This window comes from Tyto alba, unplaced genomic scaffold, assembly GCF_018691265.1.
Source record: "Tyto alba isolate M040663 unplaced genomic scaffold, T.alba_DEE_v4.0 Super-Scaffold_45, whole genome shotgun sequence".
Taxonomy (NCBI): Eukaryota; Metazoa; Chordata; class Aves; order Strigiformes; family Tytonidae; genus Tyto; species Tyto alba.
Window position 1 is genome coordinate 34,398,351 of NW_024881321.1, and position 21,357 is coordinate 34,419,707.

At 36.4% G+C, this 21,357-nt stretch overlaps 1 protein-coding gene across 3 annotated transcripts; it reads left to right on the plus strand.

Annotated features, from left to right (window-relative positions):
- Window positions 1–456: 456 nt before the first annotated feature.
- Window positions 457–21,315, plus strand: TNFSF13B (TNF superfamily member 13b). Of its 3 annotated transcripts, none has more exons than XM_032996956.2 (7): window positions 457–823; window positions 8,701–9,113; window positions 9,197–9,302; window positions 17,236–17,292; window positions 17,582–17,694; window positions 17,784–17,934; window positions 19,611–21,315. In XM_032996956.2, exons 2-7 carry the CDS (start codon window positions 8,787–8,789, stop codon window positions 19,721–19,723), a joined length of 867 nt encoding a protein of 288 aa, XP_032852847.1. In that variant the 5' UTR covers window positions 457–823; window positions 8,701–8,786; the 3' UTR covers window positions 19,724–21,315. The 3 variants fall into 3 exon arrangements, with proteins under 3 accessions (XP_032852847.1, XP_032852849.1, XP_032852848.1); XM_032996958.2 differs by having other exon boundaries at window positions 8,935–9,113; XM_032996957.2 differs by lacking the exon at window positions 457–823 and adding an exon at window positions 3,370–3,507.
- Window positions 21,316–21,357: the final 42 nt, after the last annotated feature.

Sequence of the window (21,357 nt, forward strand, 5' to 3'; positions counted from 1 at the left end):
CATATGATATTTTAAGGGAGGGAGAAGGGGGAACAAACTTGTTCTGACAAGTCAAGACTTGTTTTTAATTCATGTTCTCTGTGATGGAAACCCAGTTATTGGCTGCTAAAAAGTGAACTGCAAACAACACTAGTAACTTTAAATTGCCAAAAGGTGTATTATGATACTGTTGTATTTATTCCACTTAATACTATTACATGTTTTCCTTTAACAGTTCTCTGTTTATGTATAGACGTTTCCCAAGTATTTGTCCTGTATATATAAATTCCTAGTTTGGGAAGAGGAAGTTGAGTTATTTTCACAACTTTGTAAAAAAGCTTCTTGGTTTAAATATGCTCATTAAAGGAATTGTCTCTTTTATAAGAGGAACTTTAAGTTTAAAAAAAAAAGAAAAAAAAAAAGGGGGGGGTGGGGGTTGAACTAGAACAGCTGTAGCAGTAGAGTCCTTGTAAGGAAGCATCCAGTATAAGGCCTTGTGTGTGCACACGTGTGTGTGGTTTTAATTAGTGGAAATACTTGGGGCTTCCTGCTAACCCAAGTTTACATTCCCAATATTTGTTTCTGAACTGTGAAGTGCAGAGAGATAAGCTATGCTTTCATCTGAAGAAATGCTAACTAGCGTAGCTGCCCTCATGTCCATTTCTCAGGTAAAATTAGAAATAGAGCACAAATACATTTGGTAGGCTACGGACAATCTCTCAGTTGAAGGGCAGGTGGATTAACTATTTAAAAAAAAATATGCATATCAGCATCTCTAAGCTAATCCTTTGCGTCATGTTGGATGTTCGTGCTGAAGAATGCAAGGCTGAATTGAGAGTCCAAGGTATGGTCTCTTCTATTAGCAAAAAGATGCAGACATACCTCCATTTGTATTTCATAATTCAATTAATGAGAAGTACATTTTTATTTTTGTTAATGACAGGTGATTTTGCTAGGGGCACTTCTGCCAAATATAAAATCAGTGCCTCTTGCATGTAGTGGGATCAGCTTGATGTATCCCATTAAGAATGATTTAAAATGCTATCCTACTTGTATAATTCAGAGTAGACCCCCGCAAAAGTGTAAATAGAAATAGCATACTGAAGTTCTAAATAACACTTGTGTTTTGAATTCAGAAACAGTCATTGAATATATGATGCAAGCTTTTTATTTGATTTTTCTTTAATATATAGTTAAAGCCAAAAGTCTTATAAAGTATTCTTAAGTTTTGTAGACAAAGCATAAATGTTACTGTATATGTGCTAATTGTGGCAAAGTTTTACATTTTCATTCTAGTCTGGTTTTTACAGTAAAATTAATTTTACAAAAAACACTTTTCTATTTTTATGTACTGACATATGCAATAAATTGATACATTAAAAGTGCTGTTAATGTCTTGTTCTAGTTTGTGGCCTGTCTTCAGTATGTGTGCAGGGTTATTTTTGTATGCATGGTAACTGATCAACCTCCAGGTATCGTTTTCCGTTACTTATTAAAACCAGAGCACATGGAATAGACATCTGCATTGTTAGATGTGGAGTTTCAGGAAAGCTGTTACAGGAGGGAAAAACTGTATTACAAATATCGATTTCTAAGCTTTGTCATGTATCCTGGCTTCCAGGAAGAGTTAATAATTAAAACTGATATGCAGTAGCTTTCAGTCACTTTATAACATATTCTGCATTTCAAAATTTCTTCTGTTATCTGGGGAACTGAGAGTTCTATGAACTAAGTGCTATGTTACTTAAGAAATATTTTTAAGTGTTCTGACTGGTTTTACCACCTGTTGCAGGTAATATTTTAAACGGCATTTTTAAATGCTATAATGCCACTCTAGCAGGTGTTCAGTAAATTCAGGTAGCTGCAGTGGGATGCTCGGGCTGAAACAATTTCTACTTCCTTACAGAGATATGGATAACTAAGCTTATGTCACCTCTGTTCCCATCCTACATGGATAATGAAAAATACCCAGAAAATAAGGATTTACTGCTCTTTTCTGAAGCTGCAAAATGTTTGTTCTCTCCTGGATTACTGCAAGGCTTGTAGCTCAATTTTAACCCAGTAACTAGGAAACAGATTTAAGGGGGTGGGTGACACATTTTGGCACTTTTTTCACAATACCTATTCTGAATGGAAAAAAGGTATTTCTGATTCCTGAAGCAATGAAAGTAAAGGAGCGACTCATACTCAGGTGCTTCATGTTAATACTGCCTTTCTTGAATGAAAAGCAATTTGCTGTCTTGGGAACTATGTCACTAAACCTTTCTTGCACAGTGCTGCTCTGAAGAATACAAGTCCTGAATTTGCTTTTTCTTATCTGAAAATTGATAAGCAGCTGGGCTACGAAATGCAACATAAACTGTGTCCTAAAATGTCTCATGATATTATATTCACTTGCCTTGTAGAAACGTATAGACCTTCATATCAGATAGACAAAGGTACAGTATTTGAATTTCTCTCACTTTGCAAGTACTACTTAAATCATAGTAAACAATCATAAAAGCATGTGATCATCTGAACTAAAATGCTAGGAATGACTCCTGAAACAAAGGCAGGGGATGTGCTGTATATTAAAAAGATCAACTAGAGGTAGGTAAGGTTTTGAGAAAATACTGAACAATTGGCTAAACAAAAATTATTCAGACCAAAGAGACTGAACACGCTTGAGGCTTAAATCCTTTGTTGGATCCTATTCAGGGTCTTAATCTTAGGCTTTTTTTACGGAGTTCTGTCTCTGTAAATAGATAAGGAAGATACACTGAATACTTTCTGGAAATGTTTTGGCAACCTTAATGTGATTAATTTGTTATGCTTCAGCTTGGGTGGGGATGGAATAACTCTCCTATATTTTTTAAAAACAGCAATTTTTCTTCCCGTGAAAGATAATACAGTTTAAGAGCAGACCTGAGTTTAATGTATTACAGAACATGGTTTCACTCACAGTAATTGGAGATACATCTGTAATCTTAAGCAATGGGCTCAGTAATGCAAAACTGCAAGGTTGCTTACATACCAAGTTCAGGGAGATGCTGCTGGTTCTGATTAGCAACTAAGGAAGGGATTTTGCTGCTTGAAGACAGAAAGGGAGCTCTGCAGCTGTTTTGTGTTATGCTTATGTCTGGTGTGGGCTAATTATTTACAAAAATTCAAAGGGAGAGGTCAGGCAGAGAACCCTTCCTTTTCTGCCCTTAAGGACTCAGGGACAGTGTAGTAATTAGATACAGCTGTGAAGAAATAATGCTATGATTAGAAAATACTTGGATCCCTGTCCTGCGCTCTCTATTAAGGGTCCACAGACTGTATGTAGCAGCAGCAGAGTGGCCACTCCCACACGAAGGGCCACGGCTCCTTGTTTATTTTGATACCATACAAACGCATTTTTATCCCATCTGTTCAAAATCTGTCAAGATTGCACAGCGCCGAAGAGGTGGAGAAATGCACTACTCCCTGTTGCTGGATAGCCAGGCCAGTGAGATTATAAGAGAAGTGAGCTACAACCGTATGACAGAGCGCCTTTTTCCCCGTGCAGTAAGGAATTGCTATAACATCATGGGGGCGGAGGGGAAGGAGGGGAAGGGGAGGAGGCTGGCGTTAAGATGCTGTAGTATATAAATCTTGCGTTTTCTTTTTATATTTTATATATTTTTAAAATTATTTTACATTTCTTGTTGGTTCTGCTTCATACTTTGAGAGACACCTATAATAATTGCTTTTCCTTCCTGTGTTGTTTCCTATTCTCTTTGAAAGTGCTGTAATAACCATGTAAAAAGTAACGATGGCTGCAAGTCAGCTGTATGTTTGACTTTGTGTAGTATGCATGCCACATTTGGATGCAAATTGTCTAGATATCTAGAGAAATAAAGTCCTAGGCAAGGAATAAATTATGCATGGCATGTCTAAAATGTGCAGAGACACCTGTGTTATCCTAGGCAATTTTGAAATTGGGAGGCAAAGAGAAAAGAATACCTCTTTTGCTTCAGAAAAATCTTGCAGGATTTTTTTTGTTCCTTTTAGCAAAATAATATATCAAATAAAGCTTTAACTGTTTGTATAACACTTCCTTTACTTGCAAGATATTCAACAGCTTCCTAAAATTTAAGATAATATGATGTAAGATATACAGCCACAGGAGCACAGTATCCACAAGACTGATTTTTGGATCTATGTGTGAGGCAGGAACTTGCCTCGTTTTGCTGCTGTGTAAATTGCAGTTAATGGCTGAAGGAACTAATTAAGTGTCTTTGAAGGGAATGTGTACTGTTTCAGAGGGCTTTTTATGAATACTCTTAATACAGATATCTGTAATAGCAGAAAACTGTCATGCAGGATTTATTCTGATCTCCTCCAAAATAGTTTGTCCATTTTGTCCATCTTCAGAAAGAACTTGAAATTAAGCATCTTTAAAATGGAACCTTTGCTGATTCTTTGCTCCTCTACCTGTTCTGCACTGTCTTGTGTAGCAGGGTAAGCTGTCGTGGCCTCTTTCTTTTTGTAATAACGATGGGGACCAGTTCCATTTTGTGGCTACTTCAGAAGTATGTGAAGTTGGACCTTTGCCACTGGAGGCATACTTTTTAGTATGGCCATTAACATTTGCCTGGATCTCTCAATCGCAGCATCTGCATAACCTCCCTTTTAAGAGCAGAACATTCATTTTTTAAGTAAACTTTCACATTTCTTTAGTTAATTGGGTTTTTATCCAAGTTCATATTTGAATCATCTGCTTCTCTTTTGTACGTTAAACTTCATTATGGGATTTTCCTCCCCCTCAAAGATGCTGCTTTTGTGGTTAAAGTACAGTACTGGATTTCAGGAAATCAAGAGTTCAGTTTCTGGTTCAACCACAAATTTCCTGTGTGATTGCTTACTATCTCTGCCTTGGTTCCCCGCAGATGTAGCGATGAAGTTTTATAAATTTGCAGGTCGGCAGGGCCCATCTTGATCATTTAATCTGATACTCTGCATAATGGAAATGAAAAAAAAAATAATTGCTTGCAGAAATTGCAGGGTTTGTTTCTGCTATAATGTCTTCGAAGGTTTAACCAGCCTTGATTTTGCTCAGGATTCCATTTCCCCTAGTGAAATATTCTCACCATTAAGAGTCACCAGTGGTAATGTTGTATTATTATTATTATTATTTTTTATTATTATTATTACTACTTTGAGTTTTACCTAAAAGTTTGCTTTTTTTCCCAAAAGTAAAAGACTTGGTTAAGTAAAATTCTTAGAGTAGCCAAGGCATTTCTTAATAGTTTCCCTTGACTAAATTAAAGAACATCTCTTAGTCAACCTGATAGTTCAACATAGCTCATTTGGGTTAAGGAGAAACTAAGTGGTTTGGATTCACTGTGTATGCATGGATCAACTGCACTGTACATGCAAAATAGGACTATACTTTCAGAATACTTTTATTATAAGGGTTTATTCCTATTTGCTTCCAGAGTTAGATGGCCAGGACTAGGTTTGTGCAGTTGAATGCAGTGCCATTTTGTTTTCTAGAAACAGTTTGGAAAACACTGCTTTGAATGGGGCTTGAGGTGGTCACTTGTTGCCCTAAGGTTTTACTGCATGCATGTGTAGTGTAGCATGTGTGTCTTGAGCCAAAACCAGTTAATATGATAGAAACTTTTGCAAAAGGGCTTTCAGGGATGCTGGCAGGTAGAAGCATGCTGCTAACCACAAACTGAATATCCTTTCCACAATGAGCTCTTCTGTCCTCTTACATTCATTCTAGATTTTTGTTCTAAAGCTTTTTTGCTGTTTGGTTTTGACAGTCATAACTATATGCAAACAGTTTTGTTGATATAAAAGCACGGTAACTGCTACCTCTCATTTTTGCTTAATATTTTGTTCCAGCATATATATTCAAATATTACACTTTTGTTTCAACAAGAATGTTCCACTGAGAGCTTGTGTTCAGCTGGAGTCAGCACCCTCCCATGTCTGCTAAAAGCAGACTGATTTGGGCACTCCTTAGTTGTCTTTAGTCATAACTTAGTTTAAAACACAGAAGAAACTGCACGTGTGTTAATCTCACTGACTTTGCTTTAAACAGGTTAAGGACTACTTTGCAGCTCTGCCAACAAGAGGAATGATAAGGACAGTGTGTTATGGCAAGACATAGCAGCCAGCATTGAGGCACCGACTCCACGCTCTGGGCTCTCTAACTAGCATGGGGTTTTGTTTGTTTGTTTGTTTCGTTTTAAATGTAATTTTTCTGAGTTTTTACTTTAATGCAATTAGTAGCCTGCATTTTACTGAAGCTTTATTTGATTGTGTGAAAATGGAAGTTGTTCAGCTAAATGTATTTCTAGGCAAGTCGTGTTATTTTTCATGATTGATCTGTCACCATCATCATTTATTGTTCCACTGTTTTTGTCATCACAAAAGTTGTCTAAAATTATATTTTATTTCAAATTACTTAACTGCTTATGAAGCTGTAAGAACAGCACAAGATTGCAAACAGTGATCCCTTTGATACTGAACTAGAAACTCCTGTTGAATTTAACAATTTACCATTTGTGGGCTGTTCTGATTTTCCTCATCTCCTTTGAAATTCTCATTTATCAGAATGATAAGCAAGACAAAGCCAGATGTCTTACAGAAGTCCTCTGTGTCACCACAGTTATTTTGTCAGCCCAAATAATGACCCCATTTAAAGAAGGTGTGAAGGCTGGGAACAGCCTATTTTCTCTAGAAGCAACTAGAGTGATGCTAATTATATACCTGTCTATTATTTTCTTATATGTTAATGACCACAGAGACCTCACCGGCCAGTTGTTTCTCAGTATTCCTGGATAGCTAGTCCTAATGTTCATTCTCTCTCTTGGTTTCATTTTCTTAAATAGTACTTCTTTTCCAACTGTCATTTTATTTTTGGAACACAGTCAGTACTAGGCTGGTAATGTTATGATGTCTAGTGATGCTTCAAGGCATGTCTGCTTAGTTCTAATAATTGCTTATTTTGTCCCAAAAAAACCTACCTTAGCTCATCTTAAATCTCCTTCAAAATGCAGCCCCATTTGCACCTTAACTTAGCCTTGAAAATAGGTACAGAAACGGCATGGTATTCTGCTCACATTCCACCCTTTGGATTTCTGTATCATTTCTCACAGTATGTACCTACCCTCTAGGAGCATATTATAATTATAATTCTTTTTCCTCTGTGTTTAGGAAAATAATTAGCTGTCTGAGCAGGATACTGGGCCGTTTCTAGAGGTGGCAAAGTGTGGAAAAGAGTACCTTGTATCACAACGGAAGATGATAAAACTTATAATAACCCTCAGTTTCTCATATTCTTAAGAAATAGAAGTGGGAGAGGCTACAGAAGTTGTTACTCTATTGTTGCTCCTTCTTCCTTCTCCTTTCCAACAGAATCAACTTGATCTGAGCTACTCTGAGTATTGCCATCAGGATTCATTACACAGTACGCAGACAGACCTGTAAAAGTTCACTCTCTTGTAAATATAGTTTACTTACATGGTAAAAATATTTATACTCCAGTGCAGGGGGTTGCCTTGTTGAATTTAGCCCTAATTGTGATGCTTTTTGGTATTTTTTTTCTTGTCCCAGGTTACTGAAACTTTTAACAAAGGTGCAGAACTTTAATTTTATGTGAGAAAACAATACAAAAAACCATATGAACATGTTTTGGATATTTAGGTAGCGTTGCTGCTGCAGAGAAGAAAGGAATTCCTAATGCAGGGTTTCAAGAAGAAAGACTAGTAAAATCTTAAAATGAGCTTAAGCCAGACCCTCAGGATTCGCCTGAAAAAGTAAAGCATAGGTGTTTAGAGTTTTGTGGGTTTTAAAAAAATTATCTAAATGTTATTTTCCTTCTATACCCCTTTGCCCCTTTCTCCCCCCATTTTTATTTTCCCCTCTCTTGTTCTTTCCCATCCTGTAGTTTTCACCCCTTGTTGTTCCCCCTGTCCCACTCCAGGTTTCCTTTCCCTGCTTCTCCGTGTCCTCTTTTGCATTAATCCAGGTCCTTGAACTCTGTAGAACTGTATTTATTAGATAACTTTAATAAAAAGTCATCCTTCTTCAAATTAGTATGATGAGCTCACCTGCAGAATCTACAACTTCATACAGCTGAGAAACCAGTAATTTGTTACTTATACCTCAGAATATTTTTCACTATTGTGTTTAGGAAACCACAAAAATTTCTGTTTGAATAAGTTAACCCCTCTATAGGTGTGTAGTCACTTTAGATATTAATATATATATATATTAAAATGATATAATTTATATACATAGTACATCTATATACCTTAATATAGATTATATGATTTATATACACAGTACAACTATATACCTACACACACACGTAGAGACACGTTCATTGATTGTTATATATGTATGCGTTTTAAGTAGCATTGGATGATATACTGCCAGGAAACTTCACGTTCTTTCTGCACTTCTAGATAAGGCTCTAAATTTCCAGTCATACTGGCTGTGCCTAAGTTTAAAGATAATGGGAAACGGTAATAGCAAGCTGCCACATAAATAAATAGTTGAAAGTGAAAGGAGGAAGGTAGATTGAGCAAGCAGCTCATGAGAAAGTATTAATTTCCAAAATGCAGCACAGAAAGAAGAAAACTAAACAGAGACCGAATCTTAGACGTTCACTCTGTACATTAAGTTTAATGGTTCTATCAACGGCTTCATATGACAGGAAATGATCTGGGCGTTTTGTTCACTTATTCTGGATGCCCTTAGTTTCAGAGAGCAACTGGTAACATGGATTGCACCTCGGAAGGGGACAGCTGAACTCTCCCTCTGGCTTTAGTGAGGAAAGAGCAGCGATGAAATCCGTGGACTGTGTGCACGTCATCCAACAGAAGGATACCGCCTCTTCTCCCTCTGCCCCCCCTGGTGCTGCTTCAGGCACCACGGGACTTTTTTCTGTCACATTCCTGTGGCTTGCAATGCTCCTGTCCTCTTGTCTTGCAGCAGTGTCTCTTTACCATGTTATCACCCTGAAAACAGAACTAGAAGCTCTGCGCAGCAAGCTGATCTACAGGGTCCAGGCAAGGTCTCTGCTAGACAGGCCGCCCGTGTCCCCTGATGAAAATAAAGCGGCTACCCCTGTTTCTTCCTTCCTGCAAGTGTCTGCAGCTGCCGCCAGGCAGGTAAGCTGGAGGGGCGGTTTTTGGCTTGCAGGGGATGAGCAAATGTGAGGCTGCTTTTGCTGACTCTGGCTTCTCCCCGTTAGGAACACAGGCTTCCTGGTCCTGGCCCAGCTGAGAGCTTCCAAAAGGAAATCTGGAACGGGAGTGGAAACAGGGGGAAAAGGTCTGTTGTCCACACAGAAGAAACAGGTAAGTAGCATCTGGCAGCATGGGTTGGGGTGCCGCGGTTGGACGCTGTCTTGAGAAAAGCAGCAGTGCTTGACTTGTGTCTTCTGTCAGCCCATCTGTGCTCCCAGAGCCCATTAAGGATTTTACAGTTATCGGTGAACAAATGGTGTTAACTGTAGGTATATTCTCTTAATGATCACCATACTGTTTAAGGTACCAGATGTTCATGCTATCTGCAGGTTGAACTTTGAACGTCAGATCCCAAATCTGCTTCTTGTAATGGAGGTATTTCTCAATGATGCAGTAGAGTTGAGTAAGACAATTTAAATTCCTCAGATTGTAAATTGCTCAATTCTAAATCCATCATTCTCAGTTTAGGGTAATAACAAACCTATTTCTCTCCAATCAATATTAGGGGGGAAAAGCTATTATTAAATATGCCAAGTCATTTTTCTGGGAAAACATGCTCATGCTAAAAGAGAGAAGTAACAAGAAAGCTCCTTAACTTCAGGGAATTATGAACTTTCAAAGAGAAAAGCTGGCTTGTACCTTTCAAAAGAGGCAGACTACAAGGAATTCACAAGTTTAGAGTAATTTCTGTGTTAAAACAATCTATTAATGTAATTAGCAAAATTAATAAAGTCATGCCTATCCTCTAAGATATTTTTATCATGGCCTTTTTAAAAGGTGCTGCAGAGAACACTGAAGACTGCTCCATAAAAGACATTTGATGTGTATTATAATGTTGGAATATTAATGGGATCGTTTTGTTTCCTTTGGTGATAAAATGCCTGCTTTTTTTTTATTTTTCTCTTTCCAAACACAATGATGCCTATTAGGATGAAATAGAGAATTTTATTATGGCAATTTGCATACATAGTCTAATTGCACCAAGTAACTAAAAATGTTCCTGAGTTGCTAAATCAATTCAGTCCTCTTATGGATACTTTTGGATTGTTTTGACTTATGAAAGCTGGTATCTTAAATTATTAACAGATGAAGTTAAAATGGAGTAATCTGTAGGTAAAGACTAAATTAGACTTTGCTTAAAATATGTGTTTAATTGACTAATTAATATGAAATGTATTTCACTTAAGCTTCAGCAAGCTAAATGAAATTTAATTCTAGAGTATAATCACTCTACTTACCTCCAGGTCTCTCAAAGAATATTAATTTAGGACATCACCCCAAATCCATAGTTTTAAATGGAATTTATTCTATTTCATTAGTAATCTTTGGTTCCGGGTCTTGGCTAAGAATGATTTCACAAACAGGACTGAGAACATGCCTGCTTAAATTGTATTTCTTGTATCCTGTTTCCTATGAAGGGAGCCACAGAGCTTACCTGCTCTCCCCACCCTGGCATCTCACAAATAAAAACTAGTGCTCTGTTATACCTAAAGCACAAGTACCTTCAAAAATAAGGAAGTGTATCTTTTTTAAAATGAATGTTACAGCATCACTACTCTGCAGTTATTCAGTTCCCTTCACAGTAGTTTTCATCTTTATTCTTCTTGCTATTCGAGGGCGTATGGGAGAGAGGAGGTTTATGGGCTCCTCAGAGGTGCTTCTGGCAGACATAAGATTCTTATCAGGTAGCCATCCCTGATTATACCTGTTTGTCCTTCTTCGCATAAAATTCTAATTAAGCTGCTTATTTCTGTAAGTTTTGGGTTTTTTTTTTAAGGTACAGCTAGCTTTAAAATTGTTTAAGATGGGTAGCAGAAAACACAGACTATAAACATTCATTTAAAAGAGAAAAGCTACATAGGTTGACCTACTACAGAACTGTTTTCTGACATGACCATCATATTTTTGTACATAAAAAAGAAAATTACAAATCTTGTATTTATATAAAAGGTCATCTGTTAGAGGGTTACCATTCTGCCTGCTCTAATTACAACAAATAAAACTTGTCAGAGTTCAGTAAGATGTTACATTTTCTCAGATCAGGTTTCACTTATGGCCATGAACCTACTAGTCAATGCTAAATTTTGTTTTAGCAGAGTGAGTGAAATAAGAGAACATGGTGTTGTTCATGGTGCTGAATCCTGTCTGTTACCTAGTCACATACACAGAATTACTAGCCCTGCATTTTGATCTTCTCATGTCTGTTTCTGGGTACCAGAATCCCAGCAGCCTCCAAATCGTCCTTCAAAAGCACTGCGCTCATTCTGGCACAACAGCTGATAAATTAGGGTATTGAGTGAGGTGCCTTGTTCTTGTCCTATTTCTGTTTGCTTCAACAGGGTCTCAAAGTAGAGCCTGGTCTCATAATTACTTGTTGACCCGTAATTTCACTTTAACATGGACCAATTCCTTAGAAAGTGAATACTTGAAAATGTCACTGATAAACAATTGCTTCTCTTGTGCTTCATCAGAGAGCAGAAGTAAAATACAGAACCATTATTTTGTTTATAAAACAAGTTGTGGTTCAATTCTGTTTTCTTTTTAAAATTTAATTATTGAATTCCAGGAATGGGTGCCCCATGATTCCTTTTAGACTCAGCACAGCCCTTGTTGAACATATGGAGTTTCCATTTTAAACTTTTTTTTTTTACATTTTCTTGATGTTGTATGAATAAAAGTGGCCACAAATTAGAATTTCAATTAAAATGACATTTTAATAAAAATGAATCTAATACAATGTTGTTCTTTCATATTTTTATGGGGTATGCATTTGTCTGTGCTCATGCGTAAAACTGTTAGTCACTGTTAGTTGTACATTTTGTCTTGAGAAAATTTCCAGCTCAAGTAGGTTGAAGAGATGTGTTTCAAGCATCAATTCCAAATGAAGCTGTACAGTTAGCAGTCAGAACCAGAGTTCTTGATACAATGAGTAGGAGTTAATGGGTGATTTTGAAAGGGACATATTATTAATGTGCAGGCAGATAGATCATCTATCCACTTCTGGCAAATGTCATATCAGGACACATAAGAACAGATGTAATTTTTCTTATTTGTCTTTCTTTTTATAAATTTTGCCTATAGAGGAAAATCACTACACAACAAAAATCTCTCCTGAATTTTATACCCTGTTTGCAGTTACTGATGGCCCCACCTGCATGTTCCTCTCTAAGTTTTATGTGCACTTGAGTCCAGGAACAAGATATAGGTTCCATTACCCAAGCCAGTTCAATGTACGAATGTCAGGTTTCATTTACACACTCTCTCTGTGCCTCATTCAGATCATTATTGTGGGATTCTGATTCCTGTGACCAAGTAGGGAGGGTGAACATCAGTTCTTCTGTAAACTCAAATGCAGGTGACGTTCTGCTGTGATCAGATTAAAGCACCTATGGACTGTATTTACTTTGATGTATTGAGGTTATCAATCTTGCCCAGTCTGATTGCATGTATGGAAGGAACTGAAGAGAAAGTCTAAGTAATTCCACAAAGCAGTGAGGCAGGATAACCTAGTATGTGACTTAGCATTTTTTTTTTTTTGACTAGCAGTTCCCAGGTTCTACTCCAATAACAGTTGTGTCCATGGGAAATAACTATTGCCATGGAAGCGTGATGTATAAGTTGTGAAAATTTTGCCATTGTTCCCAGTATCATTGTCTTACTGGCAAATTGATACATTTGCTTTGGCAAATTGGTCCATTTGTTGGTTAGAAATGTTTTGACCATGTGTGTTGTTTTAGATCTCTGTGAGAGAAGGATAGCAAGAACTTTCACAACTGCAACTTGGCTTTAGTGATCTTTGAATCAAGAAACCTAACCTTTTGTTACTAGTCTAAACAAATGCTACATATAAAATTCCCCCACCAAATATTCAAAATACTTATTTTATTGTTTGAAGAGGGGAAATATAAGAGTTCTCTTCATAAAAAAAGGAAAGGCCTACTTCTTGAAAAGAGATGTTATTCTTTTTTGTTTCTACTGACAGTAGTCTAACTAGCCCTTCTATGTAAAAAGATAGAAAATTGCTTGATACAATGCCTGCAATTTTACATAAAGAATTCCACTTACTGAATGAATCAGTGTTGTGTATTATGCGGAACAATGTGCAATCAAAAATACACAAAATAGGCTCTAATTTTTAAAAACAATATTATGTTTTATACTGTATAATAGAAGTCTACATCAAGTATTCTTAATTCTTAGTAAATTATTTCCTTGTTATTCTGATTGTAACATGATACTAGTAATTCTGTTAAGGTCAAAATAATGCTTGATATTTGTTAGAACTGAGTCATATCTATATCTATGACCAAGCCATTTTAATGCAGGGACTGATTTAATGCCGTATAAAGACTTCTTAATTAAAAAGCACCAAATAAAGCAGTCTACAAAATTACACAAGCAAAAAACAAAATAAGATCTCTTGTGATGAGAAATTAAGAAGTTAAGAGAAGAACTGGAAGTTATTCAAGAACATGCGTATCTTTTCTAAATTGAATTATCTAGTGTTTAAGTATGTTTCTGGAAGTCTACAGATAACAGATCTAGACCAAAGAAGGAACCTAAACAAGCAGGTCTGTTTTTTAATGTTCAGGTTTTTTGCTTGTTTTTATTTCAGCAAAAATTGAGATAAATGTCTCAGGCCTCAGATATTGAAACATTAAAACTTATGCATGAGTTCACAGATAATAAACTTGAAATTCTGTTTGGCTGGATTATGAAGTTAAATTGCAAAATACTACAATTATTATACAAGTTCCGTTATACAAATATTGCTTGGGAGGGCAAATTTGACTTTATCAATATCAGGTCTTAAATCACGCAGAGATGCAGAAGGCTGCATTCCTATCCTGCTGCAAAAGCTAGCATCTTTTTTTTTTTTTAATTGTGGTTACATTGCTCAACCAGTGGAGTACACATCCCTTCATGTGCTGGCTGTGGTTTATAAAGGCATCTGGAGTCACTAACTTCTTCAGAATTGGCTGTTCTTTTCATGGAAGAAGGCAGACTCTGAAATGTTCTTTTGCCCTGCCACACCCTGCGGAGTGGTTAAAATCAGAAAAAAAAAAAAAAAAAAAAAAAAAAAAGCTCGTCAAAGCAAAGCTATTCTATGAAATCACAAGAGGATGGGGCATACTTTATTGTTCTAGATACAGTCCGTTTTACACAGCTAGCCCCCATAGTGACACTTAAGCTAGATATTTTTACACATTTTTAAGGTGTATTTTAGAAATCTTGTATTCTGCTGACATTATTAATTATTCAAAAACCCTCTAAACTACAAAGCTGATGCTCAGGTTTGATTTACACTGGGCTGAAGGGCATTCAGGTAGAGCTTTTGATTTATTCTACTCAGTGCTGGTAGTAATGATTCAACCCATATTTTGTAATGCATATATTCTTGATATTGTACTCCAGGTAAGATTTGGGTCCTTCTTGGAACAGAATTGCTAACATTTCTTAACAATGTTAACTTTTTACTGAAAATCCCTGTTAATTTTCCCAGAAAATATACTCAGTATAATCATATCTTCTCCTCAATAGTAGCATTGTTTACTCTGAATTTGCTTCAATTAATTACTTAATTTTAAATAAGTCTGTAGTTCCATTGAGGTCAAAGTGAAGTACTTGTATATACGGGAAATAGTTATGTGTCAGTCTTGGCTTCTGAACATTTTTTTGAAGCATGTTGTTGTTCAATCCCTCAAACACTTTTCTAGATACTACTTGTCCTTTGTGGCTTTAGGTAAAATAGCGACCGTATTAGTTTCTGTTCTCCTTACTGTCATGAATGATGCTTTTCTATCCATATTTCTCCATGAAAAACAAGCTTACTGTGTTCTGTGGAACCTTACTTCTATCTGCAAACACTAAAAAAAGATTGAGGTTTTTTTAGAAAATATGTGTAGATTTGATATCTATAGAATAAAGTAGAGTTGGTATGTGTTTTGAAAAGATGGAAAAGATCTCAGACTGTACTGAATTTCCTGATTTTAATTATTGTGTAGCAGTTCTCAGAAATGATGGCAAGCATTTCAATGCTGCAAACAACTAAAAGACTTGCAAACTGTAAATCAGGATAGTTTCAAAATCGTCAATCAGGTTTGCAGGGCAGGTTGAACAAGAGTTGCTAAAGTAGCCATAACGTTCACTGGTTGTGGACACTACTCATTGGTACCCAGCTGGACAGCAGCTGGTTAGTGTGAATCATAACAAATCCTCTCTTGTTTGGTTTGTGGAAAAACCAGTTATCACAGTAGTGAGTTATTTTAAAAGCAGGAAAGAAAATGTTGAATTATCTTACTGATGTACTAGGGAATCAGCGAATTCCATTTAATAGGAAGGCACTTTACTCCAAATGAGAATGAATTAATACCCTGTGAAATAAATTGCCTGATGTACTTTGTTGTGCAACTCCAGAAAATCACATTTTGATTTTATTTGGAAGCTTCTTTTTCAGAAAATTCTGTCACTCACAAGTGTGACAGAAAAATGACTGAAATATAATGCCTTTTTCGATTTTGTGTTGGCTTAGTTTTTCCATTCCTTATCAGGAAGCAGGGAGTTCAGGTGCCTTTAAATTCTTGGTTTGAAAATCTATATAATCTATAGATTTTGGCACATTATTGATGGATATTGATAGAACTCAAGGACACATTCCAGCGTAGGAGATGGGAGCTTGCAGGATAGCGTTCCCATTAATGTAAGTGGGGCTTGCAGGTTGTACGATCATCGTGACAGTGGAGCGTTCCCAGACGTGTGCTAGAATCTTTGTCTGCTGCCAGTTGGCACTGCTGAGTGCTGGTGAGCATCCAGCCCTCTGGTATTTTCAGGCAGGCCCACGTGGAGAGGAGACTTAGATACAGAGAGGGGCTGCTTTCTGTTCAAATCCTCTCACTGCCTGCCATGCAGCGAGAGGTTTGTGCCGCAGGAGCCTGTTTGCCTGCCTGCGTGGGTACCACTGGCTGATGTAGAAACAGGATCCCATGGAGTAGGGCATCACCCATTACAGCAGGAGTGGCCAAATCTGACCCACAGCCACCTTATCTGGAAAGAGGTAAACAAAAATGGAGATTCAACAATCCGTGGCAGAATTCTCTTCTCTTGACTCTTAGTAAATTCATTTGGTTTCTGTCAAGTGCAGTAAATGTTACTACTCTGTTTTCTAACCTTCAAAGTAGCACTAGAACCAGATGTTTTCATTAAAATCTGCTCTAAGAAAATTCAGCTATCCTTTTTTACTTTTATCCTGTTTCCTGACGTTTATACTTAGCAGATTTTTTTAAAAGGTCTTTGTTTCACTTTTGGGCCCATATTTTAACATACCACAATATTTTTCTCTGATCAAACTCCACATTTCTCATTAGTGTCACCAGTCTCTACAGTTTTGAGTAACACATCCGTTTTGACAGATACTAAGCTATTTGTTATGTGTGCATTTATCTGCTAAGTCATCTCTGTATCTTCACTCTTAATCTCAGTATATGTTGATTGAATGTATCTGAAAACATATTGAAAGTACATATATATGGATTTTGAAAGTACCATGTAACCAGTATACATGACTAATATTTTACAGCAACTATGACTGGAAACTAATTTCTTTAAATATGGTAAACATCATTAGAAAATCTGATATCTGTCATAGCTAGCAGGGTTGGGGCTTTTTTTGAGCTTTTGTTTAGAAAATTAATGAGGCTAATTGATCTGATTATTCCTAGTTCATTTGACTTATTGCTACATTTTTCTATTACATTAGGACTAGAGATTAAAACAAGCAAGTATTACTTGTGCTACTATCTGAGGCCTCCTGCTTAGCTGCATGATCTTTGAAAGTTATCTAGTACGTGTTGTGGTATGAATTTTGTTTTGGCATGTTTGAGTAAGATCTGCATTAAAATCAATAGATTATGTTGTCAAATAAGTGGTGAGACTGAGAGAAGATTTTTTTTTCATGTCCTTTTTTTTTTTAAAGTAGTTTCAAAAGCTTACTCTATTCTGTAACTGATTTACATTTCTTTGATTTCAAAATGCTTTCACTTTGCAGTGCTGCAGGCCTGCTTGCAACTGATTGCTGACAGCAAAAGTGATATCCAACAGAAAGGTAAGAATATGTTCCATGATTTATAGCTAACTATTCCATGTATTAACTTTTTCAGCCAATTTTATCTAACTTCAGAGCAGCAACTGAGTTATGTCACTGAATTAAAAAAAAAAAAAAGCAACCAACTGGTCCCTGCATCTGGACAGGTCTTTCAAATATCCTCTCTTCACTGGGGAAATCCAGCTAGTGAGACTGGAAGGCGTTACTAGAAGTCACCTTTGTTAATTATTGGCAGGTGAAAAAAAGTAACTTTTCTTTCTGATTACCCCAAAATTATTGTTTCTTTTAGATGATTCAAGCATCGTCCCTTGGCTTCTGAGCTTTAAACGTGGAACAGCTCTGGAAGAACAGGGAAATAAAATTGTGATCAAAGAAACAGGATATTTTTTCATATATGGCCAGGTAAGAAAGCTCAATTCACTTCAGCATCTGACTTTTTAAAAGATGTCTCCATACAATAAGTTTGAAGTCTGCACTTCTTCATTCTCTAGGTTTTATATACCGATACAACATTTGCTATGGGACACCTAATACAGAGAAAGAAGGCCCACGTGTTTGGTGACGATCTCAGCTTGGTGACATTGTTTCGTTGCATCCAAAATATGCCACAGTCTTATCCGAATAATTCTTGCTATACTGCTGGTAAACATCTAAGTTTTCCTTTTCTTTGTTTTCAAATAAACTGTATCAAATAGAATCTGTAGTGTTGGGTGATTAAGTATTATGGCAGTTGTAACAAAAATGGACTGCATTCATGGATCTGGTTAATTGCAAAATTACAGAATACTTTCAAAAATTAAACTGTCGGCAGTTGGGGGGTATGCATTTAACTTAGGTGATCTGAACAATTCCCCTCTCTCCGTGACCGCATGACTCTAAAATGTGGTTAGTTACTTTGGTGCTTTCAGTCAGATGCCTGAAGCAGACAAAAGAAGTACATACTGTCCTTATTGAAGAACTCAGTTTAACTTAGGGTTTGAATTTCACATTTATTCTCAATAGAATATTTAGGAGCTATGTTCTGCTTTAAAACATCACATATGTATTTTAGCCACCCAATTTTTGCGTACCTTAATGTGGGATTTCCAAAAATATTTCTTATCTGTTTAATTCTCTACTCCTTATAATGGCTACTGCAGTTTTACTCTTTGATTAGATGAAAAATAGATAATTCCTATAAGGAGCTCTTTCTGAGTGCACAAATTAGAAACGCCAGAGGAAAGACCAATTAAATTATTTAATGCAAGTCCAGCGGGCTCAAAAATGTGTATATTCCTGCAGTAGCTTTTAAAGAATTATTGTCAAGGCCTATTAAACCTCATTTGGTAGCTCTTACTTGCCTGTCTTTCCCCCTTAATGGTGGATTTGAGGGTGTTCTCTTTTGTTATTTTCCAGCAATATCTGTGTGAATAAAAATGACCTTGTTTTAAAATGCCTTATAAAAACATGAGTGACATTGAATGATGGAGTTGACTGTAATGGCATTAAACAAATAGAATGGGGAAGGAAGCTATTTTTTTTCCAAATGAAAATAAATTGGCTACTTCCTCCTGGCAATTGAGACTGTCCAAACATTTTCTTTAACTTTATGCCCCTGCACCCACACATTGTGGCATCATAACCACCTTCAATTTCATCTATCCTTATTTCACCCTTGTATTACTCACCCCCTCCTTTCCTAACTAGGACCTCCACTCCAACCTGCCACTTCGTGGTTCCTACTTCCCAAATTCCCACCCTTCTTCTTTCACCCGGAAAACCAAACCTCACTGCAGTATCTCACGCTGTTGGGCATGTGTCGCAGCAGATGTTCAATGTGCTCTCAGCTCGGTGACTGCAACTTGAAGGCGAGGTGCTTTCGGTTATCACGTCAGCTGATGGGCGGCTGGCAGGAAGCAGACTTTTGTGCTCTGCAGTTGCAGTGGATCAGCTGATGTCTGGTAACTTCGTTTGGTTGGTGAAGCTCGTGAGACCTCCACTAGAAGTGTGGTAAAGGAGTGGTCTAGGACCAGCAATATCCAGTGCTGTCCTTTACTGTCATAACCATAACATGAGGAATCTGGGTACACCACTGTTATGAATTTTTGCAGTGTTTGCTTAAGTGAACTGTGACATGAGTTCGGAGTGGAAAGTAGGTCCTGCTCCACAGAGGATGTCAGCTTTGGGTGGGCTGCAATTTTTAGGATTGTAGCTAAAGCTAAAAAAGGACTCATCACAACTAACAAACTATGCTTATATTTGTAAGATGACATGCAATGACTTTTTGAATACCATTTATTAATAATATTAACTTAAAAATATTCCACATCTTTTGCCAGGCATTGCAAAATTAGAAGAAGGGGATGAACTTCAACTTACAATACCACGGAGAAGGGCCAAAATATCCTTGGATGGAGATGGTACTTTTTTTGGTGCAGTTAGACTCCTCTGAAGCCCTTCATTTCTATTATTATGCTTAATCCAGTTTTCTTCTTTTCCTATGCCTTTATCAGAAAAAATATTGAATTGTAATAAAGCTGCCAATTCAGTCTCTCCCCATCCACCACCAGCTTCTAAGAATTTTTCTTCCATTTAATAAGCAAACTCAAAACAGGAAACACACCAGACAAACTTGTGATATATAACCCTCATGTGTGAGATATAACCATCACATGATTACCAGAAAGCCAATTTATTTTAGACAGTGGGAGGCTCTAAATGACAAATGTAAAGCAATGGATTTCTGGCTTTGCAGCAATTTCTTGTCCATAAAGAAAATCAAAGGAGTTGACCATAAAGTATAGCATAAACAGGACCATTGACTATAAATTTATTCATAATTGAAAAGGAAAATTAAAACACAAGTACAACTTTGATTTGTTTTGTTTCATCAGTAAAATATTTGAAGTATAAATTGTGGGAAATAAGCATCAAACAGGAGATTCCTCACCACAAAATGGAGGTGTCAGGTGGGTTCTGGGGTTTTTTTTGGTTTGTTTGTTGGGGTTTTTTTTTTTGACGCCAAGATTTTGGGAAAGGAAAAACTCTAAATATACAGGATAATGAAAACAAACTCCTCAGGAATATACAGAATGTTAGCCACTGGCTTGCTTCTTCCCCGTGAACAAAAGGTGTATAAATTGCTAATATCTATTAGTATTTACTAATTAGAATTAATATTAGTGGAAAAAAAGGACATGTAAGATCCTTCAACAGCTCAATCTTCAAAGCATTGCTACTTATCAAGAAATATGTGTATACTTCTATGTGAGCAAGGCAGGGATAGAAAGAAATATGGTGAGATTAGACACAATACTATGGAATTGGATTTCTGGCTTCATAGTTTCTGCAGTCATATTTAGATGTGTATATATATATACAGTATATATATGTATATATATGAAAGTATGTACACACACATAAATAAGCCTTTGACATTTGGGCTTAGAATTTTATCTTCTTTTGAATAGTTTATCCAATGGAAATAATACTGCATACATATTTTTTTTCTATTTCTTTTGCTTTTTGCTATGATCCATTCTATGCAATATAGTAAAAAATAAAATCCAATAAACCTGGAACCAGCTATACAACTAACAGATTACATTTGTATACCTGAAATCTGGGCTCAATTCCTAGGTTAACTAGGCTTTTTCTGCAGTTTTCAATATATTGCTCAACTCTGTTTTACAAAAAAATGTCAGAAAGACCTGTAGAAAGACTAAACAGGTGTCTCTTTTATTTTGTTTGTCTGCTTTGTTCAGTAGATAAGATTTATGTATCTTTTACCCCATGAATCCATGTGTATTACATGGTCAAGGAAATAATAGCATAGTCATAATGTGGTAAAGTGTTCTAAGAGCTATTGTCATACAAATGTTGAATACTTATTCCACTGATCTTCAAAGAAGTGTTGAAGTGCTACTGGAATAGATAAAATAATAAAACCCACAATAATGAACTGTACTTAATTTGAAAATAATTTTTAGGGGTTGAGAATTGTGTCATATGAACTCATTCAGTAAAGGAAAGATGTTTTGTATAGTTCAGTCTCCTTGTCTGTTTTTATAAATTGTGCTGATTTGA

What these genes read in the sequence shown, in the direction of transcription:
- TNFSF13B (XM_032996956.2), top strand. Translation starts at nt 8,787, where the DNA reads ATGAAATCCGTGGACTGTGTGCACGTCATCCAACAGAAGGATACCGCC. An exon ending in CTGCAGCTGCCGCCAGGCAG is followed by an intron (nt 9,114 to 9,196) that starts GTAAGCTGGAGG and finishes TCTCCCCGTTAG; the next exon opens with GAACACAGGCTTCCTGGTCC. An exon ending in AAGTGATATCCAACAGAAAG is followed by an intron (nt 17,293 to 17,581) that starts GTAAGAATATGT and finishes TGTTTCTTTTAG; the next exon opens with ATGATTCAAGCATCGTCCCT.